General features: G+C 45.6%; 1 protein-coding gene across 3 annotated transcripts in view; it reads left to right on the forward strand.

Annotated features, from left to right (window-relative positions):
* Positions 1-7,544: 7,544 nt before the first annotated feature.
* The window catches only part of ctdp1 (CTD (carboxy-terminal domain, RNA polymerase II, polypeptide A) phosphatase, subunit 1), a 285,110-nt gene continuing 267,356 nt past the window's right edge, over positions 7,545-25,298 (forward strand). For all 3 annotated transcript variants that reach the window (XM_078539924.1, XM_078539925.1, XM_078539926.1), the window contains exon 1: positions 7,545-8,118. In XM_078539924.1, coding sequence (XP_078396050.1) covers positions 7,748-8,118 — 371 coding nt within the window. In that variant the 5' untranslated portion in view covers positions 7,545-7,747. The remainder of the gene's footprint in view (positions 8,119-25,298) is intronic.

Raw genomic sequence — 25,298 nt, forward strand, 5'->3', positions numbered from 1 at the left:
TGACTGCAGAAGTCATTGCAGCTGCTAAACCAAACCTCAAGATCCAACCCTCTTACTTTGGAAAAAAGGAACTCAAGCAATGGGCCCGCAGTGATATCTCACAGCTAAGAGACTGATTTAAAATGTCATCTTAAAGCATCTCTTTATCTTTATCTGCTTTTAATGTTTGGATCTACATTTTAGTTAATTATTTCATCACTTTTATCTAAGTAACTTTCAGTTGTAGTTTTTGTAATAAGCTAACCTTTATTTTGGTTTTCCTTTCCAAATTGAACCACTAATAAATTAAAAGGGGGCTACATACATACACACAAATTCTTAGCTCAATGCCTTTTGCATGGCTGCGGCACAGTGCTAGCTTCCACAGAAAAAAAACCACCTTTTACCAGCTAAGTTACTTGATGTCCCTCCTAATCTACAACTCCAACGAAGTTCTTCCTGAGTGAGATGAACTTGACCGGTGTGGTCCCTGGAGAATCACAGGCCTGAGATGACTCTGGTCTTGGGGAAGCCGCACTGTCGCAAGGAGAACATCTTCTGTCATCCTCTTCCTTGTAGCAGTAAGCAGTGCTGGGCGCAAATCTGAAGCTGCAATGTTTGGCTCATCAGTAATAAACCCTCACACATTATAGATGGTTAGTTTTTACTAATAGGAGAGAGAAATTATGATTCAAGCCATACTAGAATGCAATTCTCAAGTGTTAAGACTCCATTTGAAACTAATTTGTCAAAAACACATATAATAACTTCCCCAGCCTGGGTAATGCTGTTCAACTCTTTGTTTTTAAGTATGCTTGATCTCTAGATACTCTCTCATAACTGAAAGAGCTGGTCCAACAAACTGAAGTTCCCTTTTTAGCTCCCAAATCCATGCCCATCTTTCCCACAGCTCCATGTTTGAGCCATTCCAATCAGGGTTCCACTCCTGCCAGAGCACTGAAACAGCCTTGATCAAAGTCACAGATGACATCCTATGTGACAGTGACCATAGTAAACTATCCCACCTCATCATTTTCAACATGTCTGCAGCCTTTGACACAGTTGCCCACACCAACCTCCTTCAACATCTCTTCTCTACCTGGTTCCATTTCTGTCTATCCAGTTGTAGTCAGAGAAACGCCTGCAATAGCTTCCCTTCTCACTCTGGCACTATGAGTTCTCAATGGTTTATCTTGGCCCCTCTTAATTCTCATCTACCCCGAATTATCATCATGCTGCTCCTTGGCAATATCATCTGAAAACACATCAATTTCCATAAGTATGTTGACGATACTCGGCGCTATCTCTCCACCACCTCTCTCCACTGCTCTGATTGTCACGGTGTTTGTCTGATATCCAGTACTGGCTGAGCAGAAATTTCCTCCCACTAAATATTGGGAAGACTGAAGCCATTGTCATTCTCCACCACAAACTCCAGGTCACTAACTCCATCGGTCTCCTGGCCAACCATCTGAGAATGAATCAGACCATTTGCGACCTCAGTGTCCCATCTGATCCTGAGATGAGCTTTCTACTCCATATTAACTCCAGTACTAATACCATTTACTTCCACCTTTGCTACATTGTCCATTTCCGACCAGGCCTCAACTCATGTAATCCTCATCCATGTCTTTCTTATCTCTACCTTGACTTTTCCAATACTCTCATGGATGACACCCACCTTGCACATTCCATGAACTTGAACTTACCCAAGGCCCATTAACCCAGCACTCCCGTGCTCGCTGACCACTTTGGCTCCCGATCCAGCAAATCCATGCTTTTGACATTCTCATTCTTGTTTTCAAATCCAAACCGAGCCTTGAGCCTTCCTACCTCTCTAACATCCTCCAGCCCTACAAACATTCAATTCTAGCCCCTTGTGCCTCCCTGGTTTTAATCACTCCTAGTGGTCGTGCCTCCAGGCGCTGAGTCTAGGCTCTGACATTTCCTTCCTAAACTTCTCCCCCTTTCTACCTCATTCCCTTCATTTAAGATGTCATAGAGTTATACAGCACAGAAACAGGCCCTTTGGCCCATTATATCCATGCCGGCCATCAAGCACCCATCTATTCTAATCCCATTTTCCAGCATTTGGCCCAGAGCCCTGTATGCTATGGTGTTTCAAGTGCTCATCTAAATAGTTCTTAAACATTTTGAGGGTTCCTGCCTCTATCACCCCCTCAGGCAGTGTGTTCCAGATTCCAACCACCCCCTGGGTGAAAAGCATTTTCCTCAAATTCCCTCTAAACCTCCTGCCCCTTACCTTAAATTTAGCCTCCTGGTTATTGACACCTCTGCTAAGGGGAAAAGTTTCTTTCTATCTACCCTATCTATGCCCCTCATAATTTTGCATACCTCTATCAGGTCTCCCCTCAGCCTTGTCTGCTGTAAGGAAAACAACCCTAGCCTATCCAGTCTCTCTTCATAGCTGAAACACTCCAGTCCAGGCAACGTCCTGTTGAATCTCCTCTGCACCCTCTCCAGTGCAATCACATCCTTCCTATAGTGTGGCGACCAGAACTACACACAATACTCCAGCTGTGGCCTAACTAGCGTTTTATACAGCTCCAACATAACCTCCCTCCTATTAAATTCTCTGCCTCGGCTAATAAAGGCAAGTATCCCATATGCCTTCTTAACCACCTTATCTACCTGTGTTGCTGCCTTCAGGGATCTATGGACATGTACACCAAGGTCCCTCTGATCCTCTTTACTTCCTGGGGTCCTACCATTCATTGTGTATTCCCTTGCCGTGTTAGCCTTAAAACCTATGTCCTTGACCAAGCTTTTGGTCACATTCGATAACGCTCCTGTGAAGTGCCTCGAACCTAAAAGGTTTGAGGTTGATTGTTGTAAGAATGAACACAGACAAATGCTACGTCAAAAGCAATTTAACTTAGGTGCTACTGAGTCACGATAAAGGTAGAATTCAACTTGTCATGACTGAATATTATGGTTTGTGAAGTTCGGCTGATGTGCATAGAATCACAAAACAGGAGAGTAGGCCATTCGATCCATTGTGTCCGTGCTAGCTCTGTGAAAGACCTATTCAATTAGTAACACTCACCTGTTCTTTTCCCACAGCCCAGCAACTGTTTCCCTCTTAAATATATATCCGATTCCCATTTGAAAGTTACTATTGAATCTGCTTCTGCCACCTTTAAGTTCCTACTTAAAATATTTCACATAGGCCAGAATTTTTCCTTTGTCGGGCGGGCTCGGTGGGAGCGGGCGGTCGGGAAGCCGACTGCTGCCCGCGATCAGCTCCACACCGCAATTTCATGTGGGCGAGCTAATTAATGCCCACCCTGCATGGATTGTGAGTGGCAGCGCTCAGCGCTATCTGTGCAGGCGGGGAGGGGGTGGAGGGGAAGGGAGAGTGGGCCTGGTGCGCAGTTTGTGCATGTGCGTGAAAGAGTGCTTCAATCTCCACGGAGCTGCCTCAGGGAGATTGAAGCGCTTTTTAAAAACATTAATAATGACAGTAAAACTTTTAAAAAACATGTCCCCTCTGTCATATGAGGTGGGACATGTTTTTAATTCCAAAATAAAGTTTTTCTTTAATATTTATTTGCTTTAGGAAACCTCATCCCGTTTGTGGATGAGGTTTCCTAAAAAATGTAAAGGCCCCTTTATTTGATTTTAATCAGCTTGTTAATGGCCTTAATAGGCCTCTCAATTATCAGCAGGCACGCTGTCAACTTCGGCGCATGCCCGCTAAATGAAATATCGTGCGACTGCGCGATAACATTGCGATGCACGCCCGATCTCATCACGCATCATTTTACCCTCGAGCATGTTGGGCACGCACACACACGGCGAGTGTAAAATTCTGCCCATAGAGTCTGTTATGATCCCTGCTGATGTTACCACTGGAAAAGCCCGATCTCAGGATAGAACGCACTTGATAGACCCTAACTTTTATTTTCTTGTTTAGATACATGAAGAGTAGCTACGGAACTGAGTCACAGGAGTCAGCTGATGCACTTTTAACAAAAGAATAAAACATGTATTAAAAAAGATAAGGTGAACTATGTTACAATACTCCTTCACCCACCACTATACCTTTACAGATATATACAGATTTTTAAAGATAACAAAAGTTACAAAAGCTAAGTTATACTCTAATGTTCACAGTAAGTACATAGTCCATGTAAACCAATTGGCAACCTATGGTCAGACACACCACTCTCTGAAACCAAGCCATGGATGCCACCCCAAACAGATGCTATGGATCTCTCCTCTACTTCCCCCAGATGCTTGTCACACTGTGAGCCAACTGGTCTCACTGAAATCCATCTTTCACATGAGGGTTTCCAATCTCCACTCTCCAAGAACTCACTTTGGAATCTTCTCCTAAACCGACCCTTTATCCCAGATGCCTTCCGCAAGGGTCAACTCCAGGGTTTCAAATTTTCCTTCCGACGTTCTTCTCCTCCGGGTCACCACATGCATTCGAGCTGTCTTCCACACAGTCTCTCTCACCAACTCAGCCGTCAACAATACACCACTACTTCACATGCCCATAGTAAAGAGCTACAGACCTTCAGCTGCCCCTTTGGACCTTCTGGCTTCTCACAAGCCTTTATATTGCTTTAAATCTGTCTCCTGCAGCATTTATCTCTTTAAGCTTGAAGGTTGGAGCCTTCCTCTGCTCCTCACTCTGAGCTTCACTGAACAGGACCTTTTCCAGGTTCCTGCCCTTCCTTTGACTAAAAGGTCTGCTTGGGACTTTGTCCTGTTCCACTCCCTTGGATTTGGGGACATTCTTCTTTAGCTCGGGCCCTGCAGTCTATCCCCTTTGCTCCAGTCTCTCTCTGGCAGCTACTTTCAACCAGTTTTAGCTTGGGACTGGCTATCTGCCCCTTCTAGGTTGCTTTTGCATGGCAGCTACTCCCAAATTAACTCAAAACTGCTGTTTCTAGTTCCCTCTGTGTGTGTTTGCAGTAGGAACCTGCCTCCCTGGACCTCTGTTGCTAGGCAACTGCCCAGTTTTTCTACTCTTCTGTTTGCTTAACTTCTCTTAGAGTTGTAAAACTCATTAGAGATCCAGGCACCTTTTAAAGTGAAACTAAAACTCAACTTGACCTTTTCTTAACACACAGATACAGAAATAAAAATCAAACTTAAACTTTAAAGCTAAAACTCATCCCTAATGCCCACAAATAGAAATATAAACTACTTAAACTGTCTCTATTTCCTAACAAGTCATAGGGTGGAATCGTCCCAGATTTGCAGTAAGTGTGATAGCGGGCGGGTAAAACAATGTTTTAACTGCTGGCTGCAATGGTGGCTTTTCACGCTGTATTGTCCCAAACTCGTCACTTTAATTATGCATTCCTGGGATACAAGCTGTTTCCATGGTGGGCCGGCTCTGATTTTCCTGCTGTGCCATCACCTCCCTGCTTCATCACACCAGGCACCACATTTAAAGTACAGACGCACTCAGTGCTTCCAGCCCAGGGCTGCAGCAAAGAGAACATGGCCCCGAAAGGCAAGAAGACTGCAACCCTCGAGCACCTTTTGGACAGCGTGGAGGCCCGCTGTGATGTCCTCTACCCCTGCTCTGGCCGCAAGAGGAGCAGCAACTTTACCATTCCAGCTTGGTAGGCAATAGCAGTGGTGGTCAGTGCCAACGCTGCACAGAAGAGGCTGGCCATCCAGTGCAGAAAGAGAATGAATGATCTCATCCGTGCTGCCAGGGTAAGGCAACCATCTCATCACGCGAAACTCACACACTCACAAGCCCATCACACATTCACTGGCATCTCACTCAACTGCCAGCTCAACGGGCACCGCCACCCATTCTCACACACATACACTCATATGTCCATCTGGCCTCATCTCCTCTGGAGGCTGCCTCCTCAGCCCTCACCATCTTGAGGCCACTTGCCTCCACACACGCTCTGGGATACCCTCCTTCCCCAGTACAGCCCTCGCCCTGCAGCCTCTTCCCTTGCCTGAGGCCATTTCTCCCCCTTCCCCAAGTAAAACCTTTCCCTGCAGCCTTTGAAAAGCCGCCCACATATGGCTAATCTGGTAGGTAGAGACCTGCCCGTGAGCTCCCACTAAAAGTGATGTGGTGCTGCCTGTGAAGCCTGGCGCTGATGACTGCGAGTGCTGACCGAAGCAGAGTAGGCAGACGAACCTTGAAGTCCTGAGCGAAGTGCAGCCCGCCAGGTGCCCGCCTTATATATGTTGTCGTGAAACACATCGGCGTGTTTTCCTGCCGATGTGGATGGACAATCCAGCAGGGGGTGGATGAGTCCAGTGGGCTGGCCTTATCATGAGATGTTGGTGTATTACAATGAGGTTCCCGACGTCTGATGGCGGGGAACAGGGCCCGCCATTTGCCGGCTGTGTGGACGATCACAAACTGGTTTCACGTCGTGTGAAGCCGATTTTCGGCCTTCTCGCCACATTGTCCACTCATGCCACCGAACACGGCCGACACAGGCGGGCACGGAAATTCCCGGCCAAAATCAAAATGTCCGCGTGTCTGGCCTCAGGACTCCTTTGAACATAAGTCTCATATCACCTTTCACTAAGTAGAGGGGGCTCAACCGGGTGAGGATCTTTCCCCTTGTGAGGAAATCTAGAACTGGGGGCACAGATTCAAAAACATAGGTCTCTCATTTAAGATAGAGATTAGGAGGAATTTCTTCTCTTGGAGGGTCATTACTGTTTGGAATTCTCTTCAGAGAGCTGTGGAGTTTGGGTCATTGAATATATTCAAGGCTGAGTTAGACTGGTTTTTGATTGTCAAGGGAGTCAAGGGATTTGGTGGGGGAGGAGCAGGCAGCAAAGTGAAGTTAAGGCCACAATCAGATCAGCCATGGTTTTATTGAATGGCAGAGCAGGCTCGAGGGGCAGAACAGCCTACTCCCGCTCCCAATTCTTATGCCCTTATATTCACCACTACTGCAAAGTGTCCTTTAATCTGTTTACATTTCTCCTACAACAGACTGGATTGCTCTACAGGGAGGAGGCCTGAACTCAGTGGGCCGAATGGCCTCCTTCTGTGCCATAATGACAGGCGCCTTGGGGTTGCAAACTCTGGTCAACATAATCCCAGAAGTTTCATCACATCCATACTGTCCCAGCCCTTGCAACATTTCATCCCCACCAACAACACTTTGATAATAAATGAAAGCATTCAAGAAAATCCTACCCCTGTGTTTTTTTTCCCACCCCTGTGTTTTTTTCCCCCTTGGGTCACTTGTCTTGGGGAGTCCAGGCTAACCCTGCACGCAGACCAAACGGTCCACCTGATAAGCCCCTGTCCCAATGCACTTTTCAGTCTAACTCCTCCTTTTCAACCTGTCAAGAGCTGATTATTGACCCTGTCAAGTGTCTTCCCCCCCCACCCCTCTCTCTCTCTTTGGGGTTGGGTATGTTGTCTGTTTTGCTGAAGCTGTTGGCTCGGCTTCCTTGAATGCAAATGACAGGCTACAAACGCTTATGCAACAAGAAGGCAAATCGATGCTTGTGTGTGTGTGTCGGGGGCTGCTCAGTAACAGTTCGCATGCAGGTCTGTCTGCTGCTGTGCAACGGGACAGTGTGGTCGGAAGACATACTGTAAGATCCCTGCATGTGTACCGGAAGTTCCCTGTACAGGCTCCGGGTGTATTATTTCCTGTTTACAGGCGGGAAGAGTGAACCTTTTACTGCAATTTTGCCTTTGCACGCTGAGGATTTGTTTTTAAAAAGAAAAGAAATTATATTTTCTTCACCCCCTCCTCCTCCTCCTTTTCCCAGCGGTTAGAAGATGGCGGCGTTGGCGGAGGCGGGGGAGCCGGACCGGGACCGGGACCAGGACCAAGAGCAAGAGCAGGAGCAGGACCGGGATGGCCCGACGGCCGGGGCTGCAACTGGACCCGGCGCCGCCACCACCGCCCGGGCCGTGCTGGAGGTGGCGGCCCCGGGCTCCCGACCCCTGCGGCTGCTGGAGTGGAGCGTGAGGGTGGGCTGGCCGGTGCAGATCGGCACGGTGCTGGCTCACTGCCTCCCCGTGGAGCAGGAGAGCGGCGCCGAGCGCGACAGGCCCCGGTCTCGGCCGCAGGAGAAGCGGGTGAAGTCGGACCGGGCCGGGGTGGTGAAGGAGCTGTGCTGGCAGCCGGGCCAAGTGGTGCCCAGCGGGTAAGGAGCGAGGGATGGAACGTTGCCCGGGGATCCGGGGCGGCGGGGGGATACAGTGAGACCACACGTCACAATGGAATGGAACGTTGCCCGGGGATTTCGTGGGGGGAGATACACACGTCACAATGGGATGGAATGTTGCCCGGGCCGGGGATGGAGTTGCAGCGCGTGGCGGTGGGGGAAAGGAAACAAGAGCCCAGCCCATCCCATTCCACCCTCCCCCGAGATACTTCTCGTACTAGAAGCAAAACGTCCAAAGGCTTTCCCAAAACATGTGCTGATCGCATGAGGGGAAAGGGGCGTGTGTGTATCTTCGGGACGGGGAGGACGTTGGCTTTTTCCTGGGATGGGATTGGGGGCGTGAATTTTTTTTGATTTTTTTTTATTTCAAAGCATGCACGGTGATACCAGCGCTTGAGACGATTTCCATCCCCGTTAAGCAACATCCCGGTTAAGGGGAAGTGAAATTGACTTGACAGGTGATTGCGGCACTCTGCATTCATTGCCACTCTTTCTTGTATCTATTTATACATGACGAATGTGCGTTGGGTATGGTAATCTTGTAGGAGGATAAGTTTGCACGTGATATTGGTGCTTCTACCCTTGTCATGTTTATGTATTTTTTTTTCCCCACACATACTCTCCCGAATGGTATTTGCCGAGTTACTCTCCATCTGCAGGTTAATTGGCATTCACATTTTGCTTTCATGTAAGTTGGTGCTAGGAAAGTGTGATGCAAAAAGATGTGATGCAAAGTAACTGCTGAAACTTTTTAGTGTGACCGAACAGAACATTGTTTTAACTGTTACCTACAGTGTCTTGGTAACCGACTTAAAGCAAAGCTTCTAGGCAGTTCCAGTTGACTGTCTAGCTGCAGCTTAAAGAATCATAGAATGGTTACAGCACAGGAAGAGGCCATTTGGCCTGCATTGTCTGTACCAGCTCTTTGCAAGAGCAACTCAGCTAGCCACATTTCCTCCCCCCACCTCCCGCATTTATTACTTCAGGTGCCTATCCTAGTCCCTTTTGAAAGCCACAATCTGCCCCCACCACACTCTGAGGCAGTGCATTCCAGATCCTAACCACTCACTATGTAAAGAAGCTTTTCCTCATATTGCCATTGGTTCCTTTGCCAGTCATTTTCATAGCAGCGTCTTCTGGTTCTTGACCCTTCTGTCTGTGAGAATGGTTTCTGTCTATTCTACCTTGACCTTGCATGGTTTTGAACACTTGTGTCAAGTCACACCTCACCCTTTTCTCTTTAAGGAGAACAACGCCAGCTTCTATAATCTATCCATGTAACTGAAATTCCTCACCCTGAAAACCATTCTCACAAATCTTTCCCCCCCCCGCCCCTTTCCACATCCTTCCTGAAGTGCCCAGATATGGATACAATACTCCGGTTGAGGGTGAATCAGTGTTTTATAAAGATTCACCCATACCTTCCCTTGTTTTTTGTACTCTATACATCCACTAATAAATCCTAGGATGCTTTATGCTTTATTAACCACTTTCTCAGCTTGTTCAGCCACCTTCAATGATTTATGCACATATACACCCAGGTCCCTCTGCTATCCTCTTTAGAATTGTACCCTTTATTTTATATTGTCTCTCTGCACTCTTCCTACCAAAATGTATCACTTCACAGTCCTCTGCATTAAATTTCATCTGCCACTTGCCTGCCCATTCCACCAACTTGTCTATTTCCTCTTGAAATCTATCACTCTCCTCACAGAGTGCTATACTTCCACGTTGTGTCGTTTACGAATTTTGAGATTGTGCCCTGTACACCCAAGTCATTAGTACATATCAATAAAAACAGTGGACCCAGAACCGACTCCTGGCGAACCCTACTGTAGGCCTTCCTGCAGTCTGAAGAGCAACTGTTCACCACTGCAGTTGTTTCCTGCCACCCAGCCAACTTTGTATCCTTGCTGTTGCTGTCTCTTTTATTCCATAGGCGTCAACTTTGATGACCAGACTATTATATGGCACTTTTATCACCTTTTTGGAAGTCCTTTCACACCACATCAGCCCCATTAATCAACCCTCTCTGTTACCACCTCAAAAAACTCAATCATGTTAGCCAAACATGATTTACCTTTAACAAATCCATGCTGGCTTTCCTTAAATAACCCGCATTTGTCCAAGTGACTGTTAATTTTGTCCCTTAGCATCATCGCTAGCAGCTTTCTAACCACTGAGGTTAAACTGGCTGACCTGTATTGCTGGGTTTATCATTGCATCCTTTTTTGAACAAGATTATGGCCAGTGCAGACGCAGTGGGCTGAATGGCCACCTCCTGCACTGTAACATTGTGGTTCTGTGATACTGAGTGACTCAGCAATTTCCTCCCTTACTTTCTTCAGTATCTTTAGATGCACCCCACCTTGTCCTGTTGACTTATCAACTTTAAGCACAGCCAGCCTTTCTAATACTGCCTCTTCATCAATTTTACTCCATCCAGTGTCTCAAACGCTTCCTCTTTCACTATGACTTTGGCTGCAGCTTCTTCCTTGGTAAAGACAGATGCAAAGTAATCATTTTGTACCCAGCCATGCCCTCTACCTCCATGCGTAAATCTCCTTTTTGGTCCTTCATTGGCTCCATCCCTCCTTTTACTATTTTTATTTCCATGGAAGACTTTTGGGTTCCCTCTTATGTTAGCTGCCAGCGTCTTCTCATACCCACTCTTTACCTCTCATTTCCCTTTTCACTTCCCCGTTGAACTTTCTATGTTCAGCCTGGTTCTCACTTGTATCACCAACCTGTCATTGGTCATACACCCCTTTCTTTGTTTCAAGTTACTCTATCGCCATCCAGGGAACTCTGCTTGCCCTACCTTTTCCCCTTGTGGGAATGTACCTCAACTGTCCCTGAACCATCCCCTCTTCAAAGGCAGCCTGTTGTTCCAATACAGTTTTGCCTGCCAATCTTTGATTCCAGTTTACCTGGGTCAAATCCGTTCTCACCCTGCTGAAATTGACCCTTCTCGGATCAATTATTTTTACCCTGGATTGCTTCTTGTCCTTTTCCATAGCTAGCCTAAATCTGATGATACTTTCATCACTGTCCCCTAAATGTTTCCCATCTGACACTCCATCCAACTGACAGGCCTCAGAACCAGATTCAGCAATGCCTCCTTTGCCATTAGGCCAGAAACATACTGATGTGGAAAATTCTCCTGAACACTCTTCAGAACACTGCTTCCCTGTACAGTATTGCTATCCCAGTTTCTATGAGGATAATCAAAGTCCCACATTATAACTGCTCTATAGTTCTTGCATCTGTCTGTAATTTCCCTGCAGATTTGTTCCTCCATATGTTTCCCACTGGTTAGTGGCCTTCAGAATACACCCAGTACTGTAATGGTACCTCTACTGTTTCTTAACTCAAAGGCAATGGATTTTGCCCTTGACCACTTTAGGGCATCCTCTCTTTCCATCACCATAATACTATCCCTAATCATCAGAGCCACCTGTAGCCTTTCCTATCTTTCCTGAACTCCTTGTATCCAGGAATGTTTAGTACCCAATTCTGCCCTATCTTGAGCCAGGTCTCCACAACATTGCCACAACATCATATTCCCACTTGGCCATCTGTGCCTGCAGCTCACCATCCTCATTTACCGCACTTTGTGCGTTTGCATCCATGCATAGTAACTGAGACCTTATTGTATTCCCTCTTACTCTGACCCTACCTAATACCTCACCATTCCTTATTCTGGTAATATCCGTCTCTCTCAATTCTTTGTGGACCTTGCTTCTCCTTCCTAATGCCATTGGTTCCCGTCCCCCTGCCAAGTTAGTGTAAACCCTCTCCAGCAGCACGAGCAAACTGCTGTGCCAGGGCACTGGTCCCAGCTCTATTTAGGTGCAACCCGTCCGACCTGTACCGGTCCCACCTCCCCCTCCCCGCCCGGGACTGGTCCCAATGTCCCAGGAATCTAAATGTCCCACCTCCCTCTGCACCATCACTCCAGCCACGCAGTCACCTGCTTTATCCTCCTATTTCTATACTTATTAGTGCCTGGTACCAGAAATAATGCGGAGATTCCTGCCGTTGAGGTCCTGCTTCTTTCCTGGCCCCCTAAATTCTGCCTGCAGGACTTCATCCCTCTTTCTTCCTATGTCATTTGTACCAACGTGAACCATGACTGCTGGCTGTTCACCCTGCTCCCCAAGGTGCTTTGCAACCACTCAGTGATATCTTTGACCCTGGCAAGCAGGGAGGCAACATGTCATCCTGGATTCACAGCTGCAGTCTGTTTTGTCCTCTTGACTATCCAATCCCCGGTCCTTCTGCTCCCCTGTGTAGCTGAGACAACGCCCTGCTGTGGACTTGGCTGTGGCTGCGCTCCCCCCAGATGAACCATCACGCTCACCGGTATCCAGAAGTGAATACCGGCCGGAGAGCGAGGTGCACTTGGGACTCCTGTACGACCTGCCTGGTCCTCCTTGACTGTCGGCCAGTCACCTATTCCCTCTCTGCCTGCACGCCACCCTTCAGCTGTGGGGTTGAGCACTTCCTGAAATGTGCCATCCTGCAAAGCTCTCAGCCTCTCGGTTGCCAGCTGCTGCTCAAGCCCTGAAACCCAGAGTTCGCACTCCACCAGCTGACAGTGCTTCCTGCACACGTGGTCCTCCAGGACACGAGAAGTTGCTTAAACTTTCATTTTAATGCCAACAGAAAGTGGTGCCGAGCTGAATCTGCAGTGTACATCAAGTCTGCCTGGTCCATATTGATTTAACAGTTGTGCTCACTGGAAGTGAGACTTTTCTTCCCTTCACTTAGACACTGTTACTCTCCCACTAATATACTACCGGCGGACTTGAGGTAAACTTGCTTAGCTTGATCCTGGAAAATGAGATCTGTGTCTGCATGCCTCTTCACTTCTGACGGGGATGAACAGACTGGATGCAGGGATAATGTTTTCTCTGGCTGGGGGCGGGGGGGAGGTTTCTAGAACAAGGGCTCACAATTTCAGGATATGGTGTAGACCATTTAGGACTGAGATGTGGAGAAGCTTCTTCACTCAGTGTGGTGAGCCTGTGGAATTCCCTACCACAGAGGGCTGTGGAGGCCAAGTCACTGAATATATCTAAGAAGGAAATAGATTTCTAGACTCTAAAGGCATCAAGAGAAATGGGGTGAGAGTGGGAATGTGGTGTTCAGATAGAGGATCAGCCATGATCATATTGAATGACGGAGCAGGGTCGAAGGGCTGAATGATCTCCTCCTCCTATTTGCTATGTTTCTTCACCCGGTGTAGGATGTGGCCCTCCTCATGCCTTTCTCAGGAGGGAGTTCTGCTGTACACTGGCAAGGTGTGTTGTCAGTAATGGCTGGTCAGAAATCTCTCCCGCATTTATTGCCTGCCACGGAAGGATTAGCAGAGAGATTACCAACTTGCTTGGCCTCATCATGAACGCTCCTTTCGTTGCCAATAAATCCTGGGGTGGGATTTGAACTCGGAGCTTCTGTCTCAGAGGCAGGGACTCCACCCACTGCGCCACAAGACCTCCGTCCCTCTTCATTATTGCCAGCCCAGTGCTTGTCAAGTTGTATTGTTAACAAAAGGCCATTGTGATAGTTGGCTCTCTGGGAATGTTAACATTAGTGTAAGCTGTGACTCAGCTGGCAGCACTGCTTTTCTCTGAGTCAGGTGGTCGATGGTTCAAGTCCCACTTCAGGACTTGAGCAGAAAAATTAAAGCTGACACACCAGTGCGGTACTGAGGGAGTGCTACATTGTCAGAGGTGCCATCTTCTGGATGAGGCGTTAAACCTGTCTGCCCCTCTGGTGAATTTAAAAGACCCCACGGCACTATTTCAAAGAGAAGCAGGGGAAGCTCACCCTGGTGTCCTGGCCAATATTACCCCTCAATGAACATCACAAAAACAGATTGTCTGGCCATTATCACGTTGCTGTTCGTGGGAGCTTGCTCTCTGCAAAGTGCCTGTTGCATTTCCTACATTACAACAGTGACCACACTTCTAAAGTGCTTTGTTGGCTGCAAAGCAATTTGGGATGTCCTGTCATTGTGATAGGTGCTATATAAATGCAAGTGTTTCTTTTCCTCCTTTAAAGTTTAAATAGTTCTTCGACAGTGAATTGGACTGTCTAGGAACATTTAAACTTTGAAACACACTGGCAACCAATGTAGTTGATACACCACCAAAGGGGTGTGAAACTACTTGATTAAAGGTCCCTGCTTTGATTTCAGTCAACTTCATTCCTTAGTGAAACTGCACTTTGCATCATTGCAAAGTTGAAAACAGTGCCTGATGTTATTGACAAAGGAAAATCCTTTTATAGCATAGCCTATACTCTAATGAATACACAAATGATTCTTAAAAAACCGATTGGATTTGTGGATCTGTTGGTTTGTGGTTTTGTAGATTAGATTATAACTAGCAGATCTCCAATGCAGTTTGAGTTGAGGACATGAGGACATTTTCTTACAATGGCCATGTGACACACACGGCCAGGGCCGTAAATCTTTTGACCTGTTTTCTCTGCTTTTGATTTGTACCTTCCCAAAAACAGTAAAATACAGTCAACTGTTGTCCTTTAGAGAAATGTGGAAGTGATTTTACACACACAGTGCGATCCCACAAACAATGAGATACGACCAGGTAATCTGTTTTTTTTTTAAGTGACGTTGGTAAGTTGACCAAGGTGGTGTGAGGACTCCCCTGCCAGTCTTCAAAATAGTGTCGCATGACCTTTTGTGCCCACCTGAGATGGCAAACAGGGCCTTGGTTTAACATCTCATTTGAAAGATGGCAAATCCAACAATGCGGCACACCCTCAGTACCACAGTGAAGTACAGCTTCCGCCTTCTCCTTTATTCTCTCCCTTGTTTTCTTTGCACTTTCTTATATCTGGGGTTCAGCACATTGCTGCAAACCACTGAAGGTTTGTTTTCCATGTTTGCCCATCACCTAGAACCCTTGGTGAAGCTATGGCCTGGTAATCCATCCAGTTTCTATTATTTTTGATAATCAAATAAATGATGGTGACATTCTGGCCAAAACCCTCTTCATTAGGAAGTGTTATCATCTCTCCCTGTACCACGTGGGACGTTAGGAGTACTGAATCTGTCTTTCGGATGAGATGTTTAAATTGAGTTCCCTACCTGCTGCCTTAGATCGGCGTAAAGGATCCCGTGGAGTTCTCTTCCGAGAAGAGCAGGGGAGTTATCCCTGGGTCCTGGCCAGCATTTAATCCCTCAACCAATGGCGCAAAACATGCAGATTACCTGACCGTTAAGGCATTGCTGTTTGTGGGAGCTTGCTGTGCACAAATTGGCTGCTGTGTTTCCTGCATTACAGTGGTGGCAACGATTCCAAAAAAGGACGTCTTTGGCTGCAAATCTCTTTTGAGAGGTCAGGTGGTCGTGAAAGCCGCTACATAAATGCAAGTCTTCTTTCAAACGAGTATCCCAGTGGACCTATCTTACCTTGGTCAGACTCTCACAAGATCAGAGGACTGTTGGGTATTGCTTTAAACTCAAGAGATGTACTTTGTCGGTTTCACTGTTTAAAAAAAACCGCTCTTTCTATATATTTTTGTTATAAAAATAGGATAGCTAAGGTCGACACCAACTCAGAAAGAATACAATTGCATGTTTATCCTAGTCACTATCTTCTGTTTATCCGTTGAAATTACGTGACTACTGCTCTCTTCACATCATTTTCAAAAAAGTACAAAAATGCAGCAATAAATAGAAAAGTAAGCAGTTAATTGTTTTGCTCAATTGCTTTACGTAGAATTTTACAGTGTAGAAACAGGCTATTCAACCTGTGTTTGTGCCCCATATCAGCACCTCCCACCCTACATCATCTCAGCCAATCTGTCTGTCCCTCTGTACCTTTCCCCCTCATGTATTTATCTAGCTGCTCCTTATATGCATCTCATTAAAGCCTAACAGTGAAGATTTTCTCTAGCGATTATCTTCTTGTTAATTTTTTTTTTACTGAGAACCATTTCGGTCCCTTATTCACCCCACCGCCCCCCACAAATAAAAATAATAGAATCACTGTTAACAAGCGCGGCTGTTGAATTTAACAACATTTTAAAAAAACCTGGCACAAACCTGAAATTTCTGAAAGGCCCTAAACTGCTTTCAAATAAAGTTATATCAGGGTAACAAAGATTTAATAATGGGGCACTATTCTAAAGGAGTAGTCGTTTGGTAGTACAGAACTTGAGTGTTGCTGAAAAAAGACATTTTGTCGAAGCTTTTTGACTTGCATTCATCAGGACAGTCGCTAAGAATACCAATGTCAGGGGGAGCAACAACTCTATATTGTATGAGAAGAGAGCGCTGATTGGTTGGCAAATGAACTCTGATTGGTCGAGGTGTTGCCGTGGAGAATGCACCGGTTTATGGTGACTGAGTGTTAACTGACAAGCATTGTTTGAAATTTAAACCAAGCATAAGCCTGGAGTGCATTGGAACGGGCAGGCCTAGAGGGAACAAATGCATGGACAACAGTTTCATCAGGTAGTGAGTTGAGGCAGGGACAGAGTCAGGAAATGTTAGGGAAGTAGAAATAGGCGGTCTTCATGATTCCTGTGTTCCTATTCAGAAAGCAGTGGAGACTGGGTCATTGAATTTATTCAAAGCTGAGTTGGATAGATTTTTGATAGAGGGAGTCAAGGGTTAATTGGAGCAGACAGGAAAGTGGAGTTCAGGCCACGTTCAGATCAGCCATGACCTTATCGAATGTGGACAGGCTCGAGGGGCCAAATGGCCCACTGCTCCTAACCCTTATGCTCCTATGATGGTGTGGCTATGTGGTTGGGCGCTCATCTCGGGGTCAAATATGCTGCCAAAGTTCATTCTTAAACATTATGTTTAGTCAGAAGTGCAAAATGATTTATTGGTTTAATTTTAAAATTATTATTACGTTAAAATTCAATCCGAAAGGTATATCTTTAAAAAAAAGTTAGTGCTGATAAGTAAGGGGTGCAGTTGGTTGAATGTGGGATTCTTTATACATCAAATCCCTGGTTTCAACTTTACCTTCATAACTCAGAAATTTCCTCACAGACAAGCAGATAATTGAGACAAGGAGACTTTTAAAAAATTCATTCATAGGATGTGGGCATCGCTGGCTAGGCCAGCGTTGGCCTAGCCCTTAAGACGGTGGTGGTGAGCTGCCTTCTTGAACCACTGCAGTCCATGTGGTGTAGGAACACCCACAGTGCTGTTAGGGAGGGAGTTCCAGGATTTTGACCCAGCGCCAGTGAAGGAATGGCGATATATTTCCAAGTCAGGATGGTGTGTGACTTGGAGGGGAACTTGCAGCTGGTGGTGTTCCCATGCATCTTCTGCCCTTGCCCTTCTAGGTGGTAGTGGTCTTGGGCTTGGAAGGTGCTGTCAAAGGAGTTTCTGGAGACAACAATAATAACTTGTATTTCTGTGGTGGCTTTAACGCAGTAAAACCTCAAGAGGCTCTTCACTGGAGTGTTATAACACACATTATTTGGCAAAGAGCTACATAAGGAGATATTAGGACAGATGACCAAATGTTTTATCAACAGGGTAAGTTTTAAGGCACGAGAGAGAAGTAGAGAGACAATGTGATTTAGGGAGCAAATTCGGCCGCCAATGGTGGAATGATAAAAATAATTGGGAATGCAATGGAGACCCGAGGTGGAGGAGTAAAGGTATCTTGGAGGATCGTGAGACTGGAGGAGATTACAGAGCTGGGGCAGGCCAAGGTCATGGAAGGATTTGAAAACAGAATTTCTGGACACAGCTGTTGGCTTTCTTTTTTTTTAACTTAGTTGCACAGTGAAACTGGTTTTTGTTTTAGTTGGAGAGCAAGAGGGAATTTTTTGGCCAAGGAGCAGTATGTATAATAAGGCCAACGCCCATCCCCAGCTATGCTATGCCTCTTGAATTTGGGTAATGTTTGACTGTGAAAGGTTTGCCTGTGTGTTGGGTAATTAGAGGTTCTGCTATAACAAGAAATGAGCGAAATACAAGCCATTGGCAATTTAACATGGGCACGTTTTGTACAACTCTGAAATTTTAAGGAGGTGTAATTTAGGAGCTGTTATCTCAATGCACGTAGCAGGTTCTACAATGACAAGCAGTGAAATTCTTAATGAAAGTTAATGAAATTCTCGACCCAAAACTGTCCTGTGTGACAAGCTGTCAACATAACTTAAGGCCTATTCTTGAGGGAGAAACGTTTGGAAACCATACTTGATGTATCTTCTAATGAAATGACATATGCCTGTAGGCTTTAAGGAAGACTCCCAAAGGACAGAACTGCTTGAATTAAACAATTCTGTTGATCAAATGCTGCTCCCATTTGTACGTGGCAAAAGCCTAAAATGCTCACAGTGTGGTAATGAGTGCTTTACACTACAAAGGAAGGAATCTCCAACTCATTGAAGCACTTGGGCTCTGATTCATGGTTAAACTGACTCCCAACACCCATCAGCTCATTGTTGCAGGCATCACATTCGTGACTGTGACTAATTGATTTGTGTCTTGCAAAGGGTCAAACAGAGTGCACCAAACAAGCAGACTTGGGAATCTTAAACTCAATGTACTGTAGATTTCAAGACCAGCGTCATCGCAGTTAAAAATGAGAGACTAAAGGGCGCGGACTGGTTTGTGTTTTGACAACAATCGCGTGCATAATGCCAGGGAGTAGCTCACTATAGTTTTTGGGCCCTATTGTGCTTTTTAAGTTTAATTTAGAACATTTAGCCCTGGGGTAATGTGCAGTGAAACATAAATCTGATGTCATGCCAGTTCCGATTGTAAGATCACGTGATTGGATCATGCGAGGTCCTCAGTTTCTGCTTCATCACCAGATGCTGGGTTACAAACCTCCAGTAGGGGCATAAGCCAGCCTTTCCCCAATGCATATGGACAATTTCAGCATTTTGCTCATTCTTCATGTCGGGACCAAAGGTCTCGGCCCAGAGACATGAGGCCATGAGGAGGCTGTTTAGCCCCTCTGGCCTTTTCTGCCATTCAGTGAGATCAGGGCTGATCTGCGGCCTTACCCCAGTTGCTTGACCATGGGGACTAGTCCTGTCTTCAGCCCACCATCCACACAAGCACCTACACTTTCAGCAGTGATAGTGGGACGGGGATGAGGAGGAAGATCTTACCCCGCTCCTAACTCGGGGGGGCCCCGAAAGCTGATTGTAGGGGCCACAATTTCCACTCGAGCCAACTCATTATGGACCAGGGCTCAATTCTGGGACACTTCCTGGTTTGTATGATTCAAGTTACTCACTGGGTAAACTTGTCAACCTCTTCAGGAGCTGCGTATTTTCCTTTTTTACCGAGTGCAGGTTTTGGGCTGAGTGATAGCGATCTCACCTCTGAGTCAGAAAGTTGTGGGTTCAAGCCCCAGTTCAGAGTCTTGAGTACATCATCTAGGCTGACACTCCAGTGCAGGACTGGGGGTGTGCTGCACTGTCGTAGGTGCCGAGATATTAAACCTAGGTCCTGTATACCATCTCGGGTGGATGTAAATGATCCCATAGAACTACTTGAGGAAGAAGTTCTCCCTCAACCAACATAATTTAAAAAAAAAATCATCCTGAAATGTATTTAATTGCTGAGTGTGGGAGCTTGCCATGTGAAAATTGATTGTCATGTTCCCTACTTTAAATCAGTGACTGCACTTCAAAACGACTTTCTTGGCTGTAAAGTGCTTTGGGATGTCCTTAGGGAATAAGGCAGGAGAGTGGGACTAGGTGCAAAGTTCTTTCAGAGAGCCAGTGCAGACTCGATGGGCCAAATGGCCTCCTGCACTGTAAAGATACTGTGATTAGGTTGTTTAGGCGCTATGTAAAATGCAAGCTTGTTCTTTCAGCGAAATTTGTTGTATAATTGCGTCCAGGATCGGATCTAATTTTTATCTTCACAGTAGTTTGGTCTCCCATTGCTTCTTAAGTGAAATATTTGTATCCATTATTCAGTTGAAAACTGTAGCCCAGCTTGCTTGCTAGCTTTACCTGTGCCTCTATGGCTGCTGTGTTTTAAAAAAAATAATTTTACTGGTAACAACAACTTGCATTTATATAGGACCTTTAATGTAACTAAACAGTCCTACAATTTGGCACTGAGCTACGTAAGGAAATGTTAGGACAGGTGATTGAAAGCTTAGTAAAAGAGGTAAGTTTTAAGATGCGTCTTAAGGTGGAGGGCGAGATAGAGGCTGAGATGTTTAAGGGGGAGACCCTAGAGCTTAGGGCCAAGGTAGCTGAAGGCACAGTCGCCAGTGGTGGAGTGAAGGAAATAGGGGATGCACAAGTGTCAGAATTGGGGGAGTGCAGAGATCTCGGAGGGTAGTAGGCAACTGCAGAGCTAGGGAAGGTTGAGGCTGTGAAGGGGCTTGAAAACGATGAGTATTTTAAAATTGAGGCGTTGCAGGACTGGGAACCAAAGTAGTCAAGTGAGCTCAGGGTTGATGGTTGAATGGGGCTTGGTGGGAATTCGGATTGGGCAGCAGAGTTTTGGATGAGCTCACGTTTACAGCAAGGTCGTAAAGAGACCAGAAAGAATGATTTGATGCAGATAGGGCTATGAAAATACACTGGGAAGGGCACCGCCCTGTAAACAGCAAGCTAATGAATAGGGGGAAAGAAAGCTTCATTGAATCTTGTTAACAAATTGTTCAATTCTGAATATTAGTTCTGCCAAATCTTAACTGTAAATCTAAAAAACAAAAGGGACCTACTTGCAAAACCATCATGGTTTAGTGAAAAAATCTTCCATTTAACTTTCCATTCGGAAGAAAAGTACTTGTAAGGTGACTTTTGGTTGTAACTTGCTCCTTATTTTCAGACATACACTTCAGGTATCTCCGGGTAAGGCATTTGAGGGTTTGCAACCTTATATTCTGAACAACCACCTAACATGCCCTGGGGCTTTATTTACTTATTTGGGGTGGGGTGAGATTGGAACTTCAAAGACGAATAACGCAGGCCAATATCGGAGTAATTCATAAAGAATTGAAACGGAGGTTATAAAGCAACTTGCTCTGATAAATTGCAGTCAAATAGCTTGTTGGGTTGAGTGCTGGATTTAGGACTCAGGTTTGCATCTGGATAGGATGCGCTCAGCCTGTCATCCTTTTGAGCTTGTTAATGAACGCCATGTTTTTGGTGATGGTATGGGGTGGCAACAGCACTTCAGAATATGTGTGACTTGGCCACTAGATTGGGCTAATTTTGTTTCTGCATTGAGTTGAAAGTGAATAAACAGTGAGTGCCTTGAGTTTCTAAATTATACAGGTAGGTGGTGGAAAGTGAATACTATATTGAAAAAAAATTAATTCCCGTGGTGGGTTGATGGTATTTTCAATATGTAGGCAGATAACTCAATGATTTTATGGACTGGGAGGAGAATGGGGAAGTGCGGGGTAAGATCAAGACGTGGGTGCATTATCCTGGTGCATAATCGGATGATAATTAGAACCACCGATTTCTCATTGCGATTTGCTTTGGGAATGTGGGAGATGTGGGGTTAAGTGTATGCCACTTCACTGACTGATTTACTGCACTGAAGGATGGGAAGACATTGGAGAGAGTGCAGGAAAAAGATTCATGAGAATGGTTCCAGGGATGAGAAACTTCAGTTGTGAAGATAGTTTGGAGAAGTTGAGACTGTTTTCCTTAGAGATGAGAAGGCTGAGAGGTGATTCGAGAGAGGCATTCAAAATCATGAGGGGTCAGGACAGAGTAGATAGGGAGAAGCTGTTCCCACTCGTGAAAGGATCGAGAACGAGAGGGCACACGTTTAATATATTCGGCAAAAAGAAGCAAAAACGACACGAGGAAACGCTTCCTCACTCAGCGAGTGGTTAAGGTCTAGACTGCAGTGCCTGAGAGTGTGGTGGTGTCAGGTTCAATCAAACCATTCAGAAGGGAATTAGACTGTTATCTGAAAAGGAAGCATGTGCAGGGCTACAGTGGAGGAATGACGCTAGGTGAATAGCTCATGCGGAGTGCTGGTGCAGACATGATGGGCCAAATGGCCTCCTCCTGTGCCATAACAATTCTGGACGCAGGAGACTGCTTGCAATAATGATACAGTGCCTGCTTTCAAGGACTCCTTGCAGTTCCACAGTGGAAATAGATAGGGGGTTAAATTCTGTGCACTGACAAACAAAATGTAGATCTGAAGGAGAGGAGCTGTTCTCGTGTCCTCCTCCTTGCTCAGAACTTGTTTAAAGATAGGCAGAACTATTGGGAGACCCACCTATTTGCCTTTCCGATAAGCAGGCCAACTTTTGACATGTGGTGGGAAATATTCCAAACGGCCCATTGTGACTTGTAAGATTGAATCCATAGTTGGCACATTTTGAATTGGCTTCAGAGCCTTCCTATGCTTTGATCCTGCTGGACTTCCCATCTTTCCAGAATGTATCTTTGTGCGTTAGAATCAAAGAAGGGAGACTGCGAAAAATGATCAGCGTCATTTTGATGAAGTTCAATGAATTTAAGTTTACACGATAAGAATAGGTTCAGTTAACAGATCATGACTAAAACTAAAATTCAGAACAGTAGAATGCAAATCAGGTTATTGTCATTTGGGTACAAATTAGTTCCAGAATACCATTGGAAAATAAGTGTATAGCCAATGATTAATGTAAATAATGTGTGTTGTTTGGTACGTTTTACTTTACTGCCGCCACAATGATTGATGAATCTGTACTCGATGATACAGAACTCAAATACTTTCTTGAGGCACAAATAAAGCATAGGACAAAATTTATAATTGTTCAATTTGAAAGGGGGGGCGGGGGTGGTGTTAAAAGGCCTACAGTGTGGACATTTCACCAGACCAATCTTGCACTTTAGTGAATTTAGTGCTACCTATGTGTGTGTGTTCACTTCGAAATGGTAAATTTCCCCTCCCCCCCTCTCCGTTGTGCAAATCAATGATTGAGACTGGCACACAAAATTCTCATCATTGTTTTCAAATACTTCCATGGACTCGCCCCTCCCTCCCTGTCTCTAACCTCCTCCCAGCCCTGGCAACACTCTGAGATCTCTGCACACCTCCAATTCTGACTGTGCACTGCTGATTTTCATTGCTCCACCATTGTAGGCTGTGCCTTTAGTTGCCAAGACCCTAAGCTCTGGAACTCCCTCCCTCAACCTCTCTGCCTCTCCACCTCTCCTCCTTTAACATACTGCTTACAACCTACCTGTTTTACCAAGTGTTTGGTCACATGTCCTAATATCTCTTTATATGATAAAATTGTGTTTGATTGCATTTCTGTGGAACGCCTTGGGATGTTTTATTACCTTCAAGATACTGTGCAAAACCCAAGACGATCTTCACGCCGACCCCACGCTTGCGCTTGCTCATTTTGCTGATGCTGGATTATGTTGTTTTACAGCCTTCCATCAGATGTAATTTGCAGCAGTAATTTGTCAGATGTAAGCCATGTACTTGTGGTTTGTGTTCCATGCTGCAGCAACCTGTAATTTTCAGAAAAATGCCCTGTAAGGTATCTTTAGCAATTGAATAAATATTGTCGATCTGTTAGGACTTCCAGTGACAGAATAGGAACACCAATTGTTGACTGAATGAATTGGTTGTTATAAATTTCCACCTTGTTTACAAATCATTTTTTTTCTCAAAGCCTTGTATTCATTTTATCCCTATAAGTCCTTTAATTTTCCAAGTCATTGGATAATTAAAAGGTAATGACTGGGTAATTAAAAGAGCATGCCTGCAGCATTAACCTCAAAAACATTTGTGTACCTATAGAAAATCATCTTAGAAGGGGAGAAAGACTTGCATTTATGAAGTGCCTTTCAGGACCGCTTTACAGCCGGTGAAGTACTTTTGAAGTGCAGTCACTGTTGTTTTGAAGGAATGGTGGCAGCCAATTTGTGCACAGCAAGCTCCCACAAACAGCAATTTGACAATAACCAGAATTTCTTTTGTGTGTGATGTTGATTGAGGGTTAAATGTTGGCCAGGACACAAGGGCGATCTCCGCTGCTCTTCAAAATGGCCCCAAAAAGGCAGATGTGGCTTTGGTTTAACATCTCTCCTGAAAGTTGGCAGCTCTGACTGTTTTGTTGATAACAGAAGCTACTTGCATTTATATGGCACTTACAACGTCGAGAAATGTTCCAACGCTCTTCACAGGCACCATCAATCACAAAAAACAAATGCATATCTCGCCAAAGAAGATGCTGTTTAGTCAAGGGCCTAAAAGCTTGGTGGAAGAAGTGGGTTTAAAGGTGGAGAGGCGGTGAGTTTAGTGAGGGAGCTCCAGAGCATGGGGCATGGACAGCTAAAGGCACAGCCGCCAGTGGTGGGTGAAGGAATGGCGGGTGGGGGGGGGATGTGGGTTGTGCAGGTAGTTTGAGATGCACAAGAGGCTTGAGTTGGTGGAACAGAATTTGTGGGGATATTGAAGATGGTTACAGAGATGAGGAGCCACAAGGGGATTTAAATACTCGTAAGAGTTTTAAATTGGAGGTGTTGGGGGGAGTGGGAGTCCGTGTAAGTTAATGGGGGCGGGGGTGATGCACGGGCGGAAATTTGACGTGGGATGAAATGTGTGTGGCAGAGTTTTTGATGAACTGAAGTTCACAAAGTTTGATGTTGATAATGGCATGGCTGAAGGATTAAGCAGCAGATATTCGGAGGCTGGGATGGAAGTTGGCCATGTTTAGGAGGCTGGAATTGATGGTTTTTGTGATGGAGCGGATATGTGGCTGGAAACTCGTCTTGCAGTCAGGAGGACCCTGAGCTTCATGCCTGGGTCAGTCTGGGATGGTGGCCAGGGAGAAGTTTGGGCTCAGTGGAAAAAGTATGGAGTTTGTGGTGGGAACCGAAGACATTGTTTAACTGGAGGAAGATGGAGCTCTTTCAAGAACGGATGTCATCGCTGCTGACAACCACAGAGCGGAGGAGTAGAGAGGTGGGGGAAGAGATAGAGATGGGTGTCTTTAACGTACGTGTGGAAGCTGATCACAGTATGTGCAGATATGTTACCAAGGAGTATCATGTAGATAAGGAAGAGGAGGAGGCCAAGGCTAGATGGCAAAGCGACTTTGAAGGTAATGGTACAAGTCAGGAAGAGAAGTCATTGCTGAGGGTGATGTGATAGGATAGGCAAGAGTGGAACCGAGCATGGGTAGGCCCACTGAGCTGGTGAATGG

The sequence above is a fragment of the Cetorhinus maximus genome, chromosome 4, assembly GCF_964194155.1.
Source record: "Cetorhinus maximus chromosome 4, sCetMax3.hap1.1, whole genome shotgun sequence".
Classification (NCBI taxonomy): domain Eukaryota; kingdom Metazoa; phylum Chordata; class Chondrichthyes; order Lamniformes; family Cetorhinidae; genus Cetorhinus; species Cetorhinus maximus.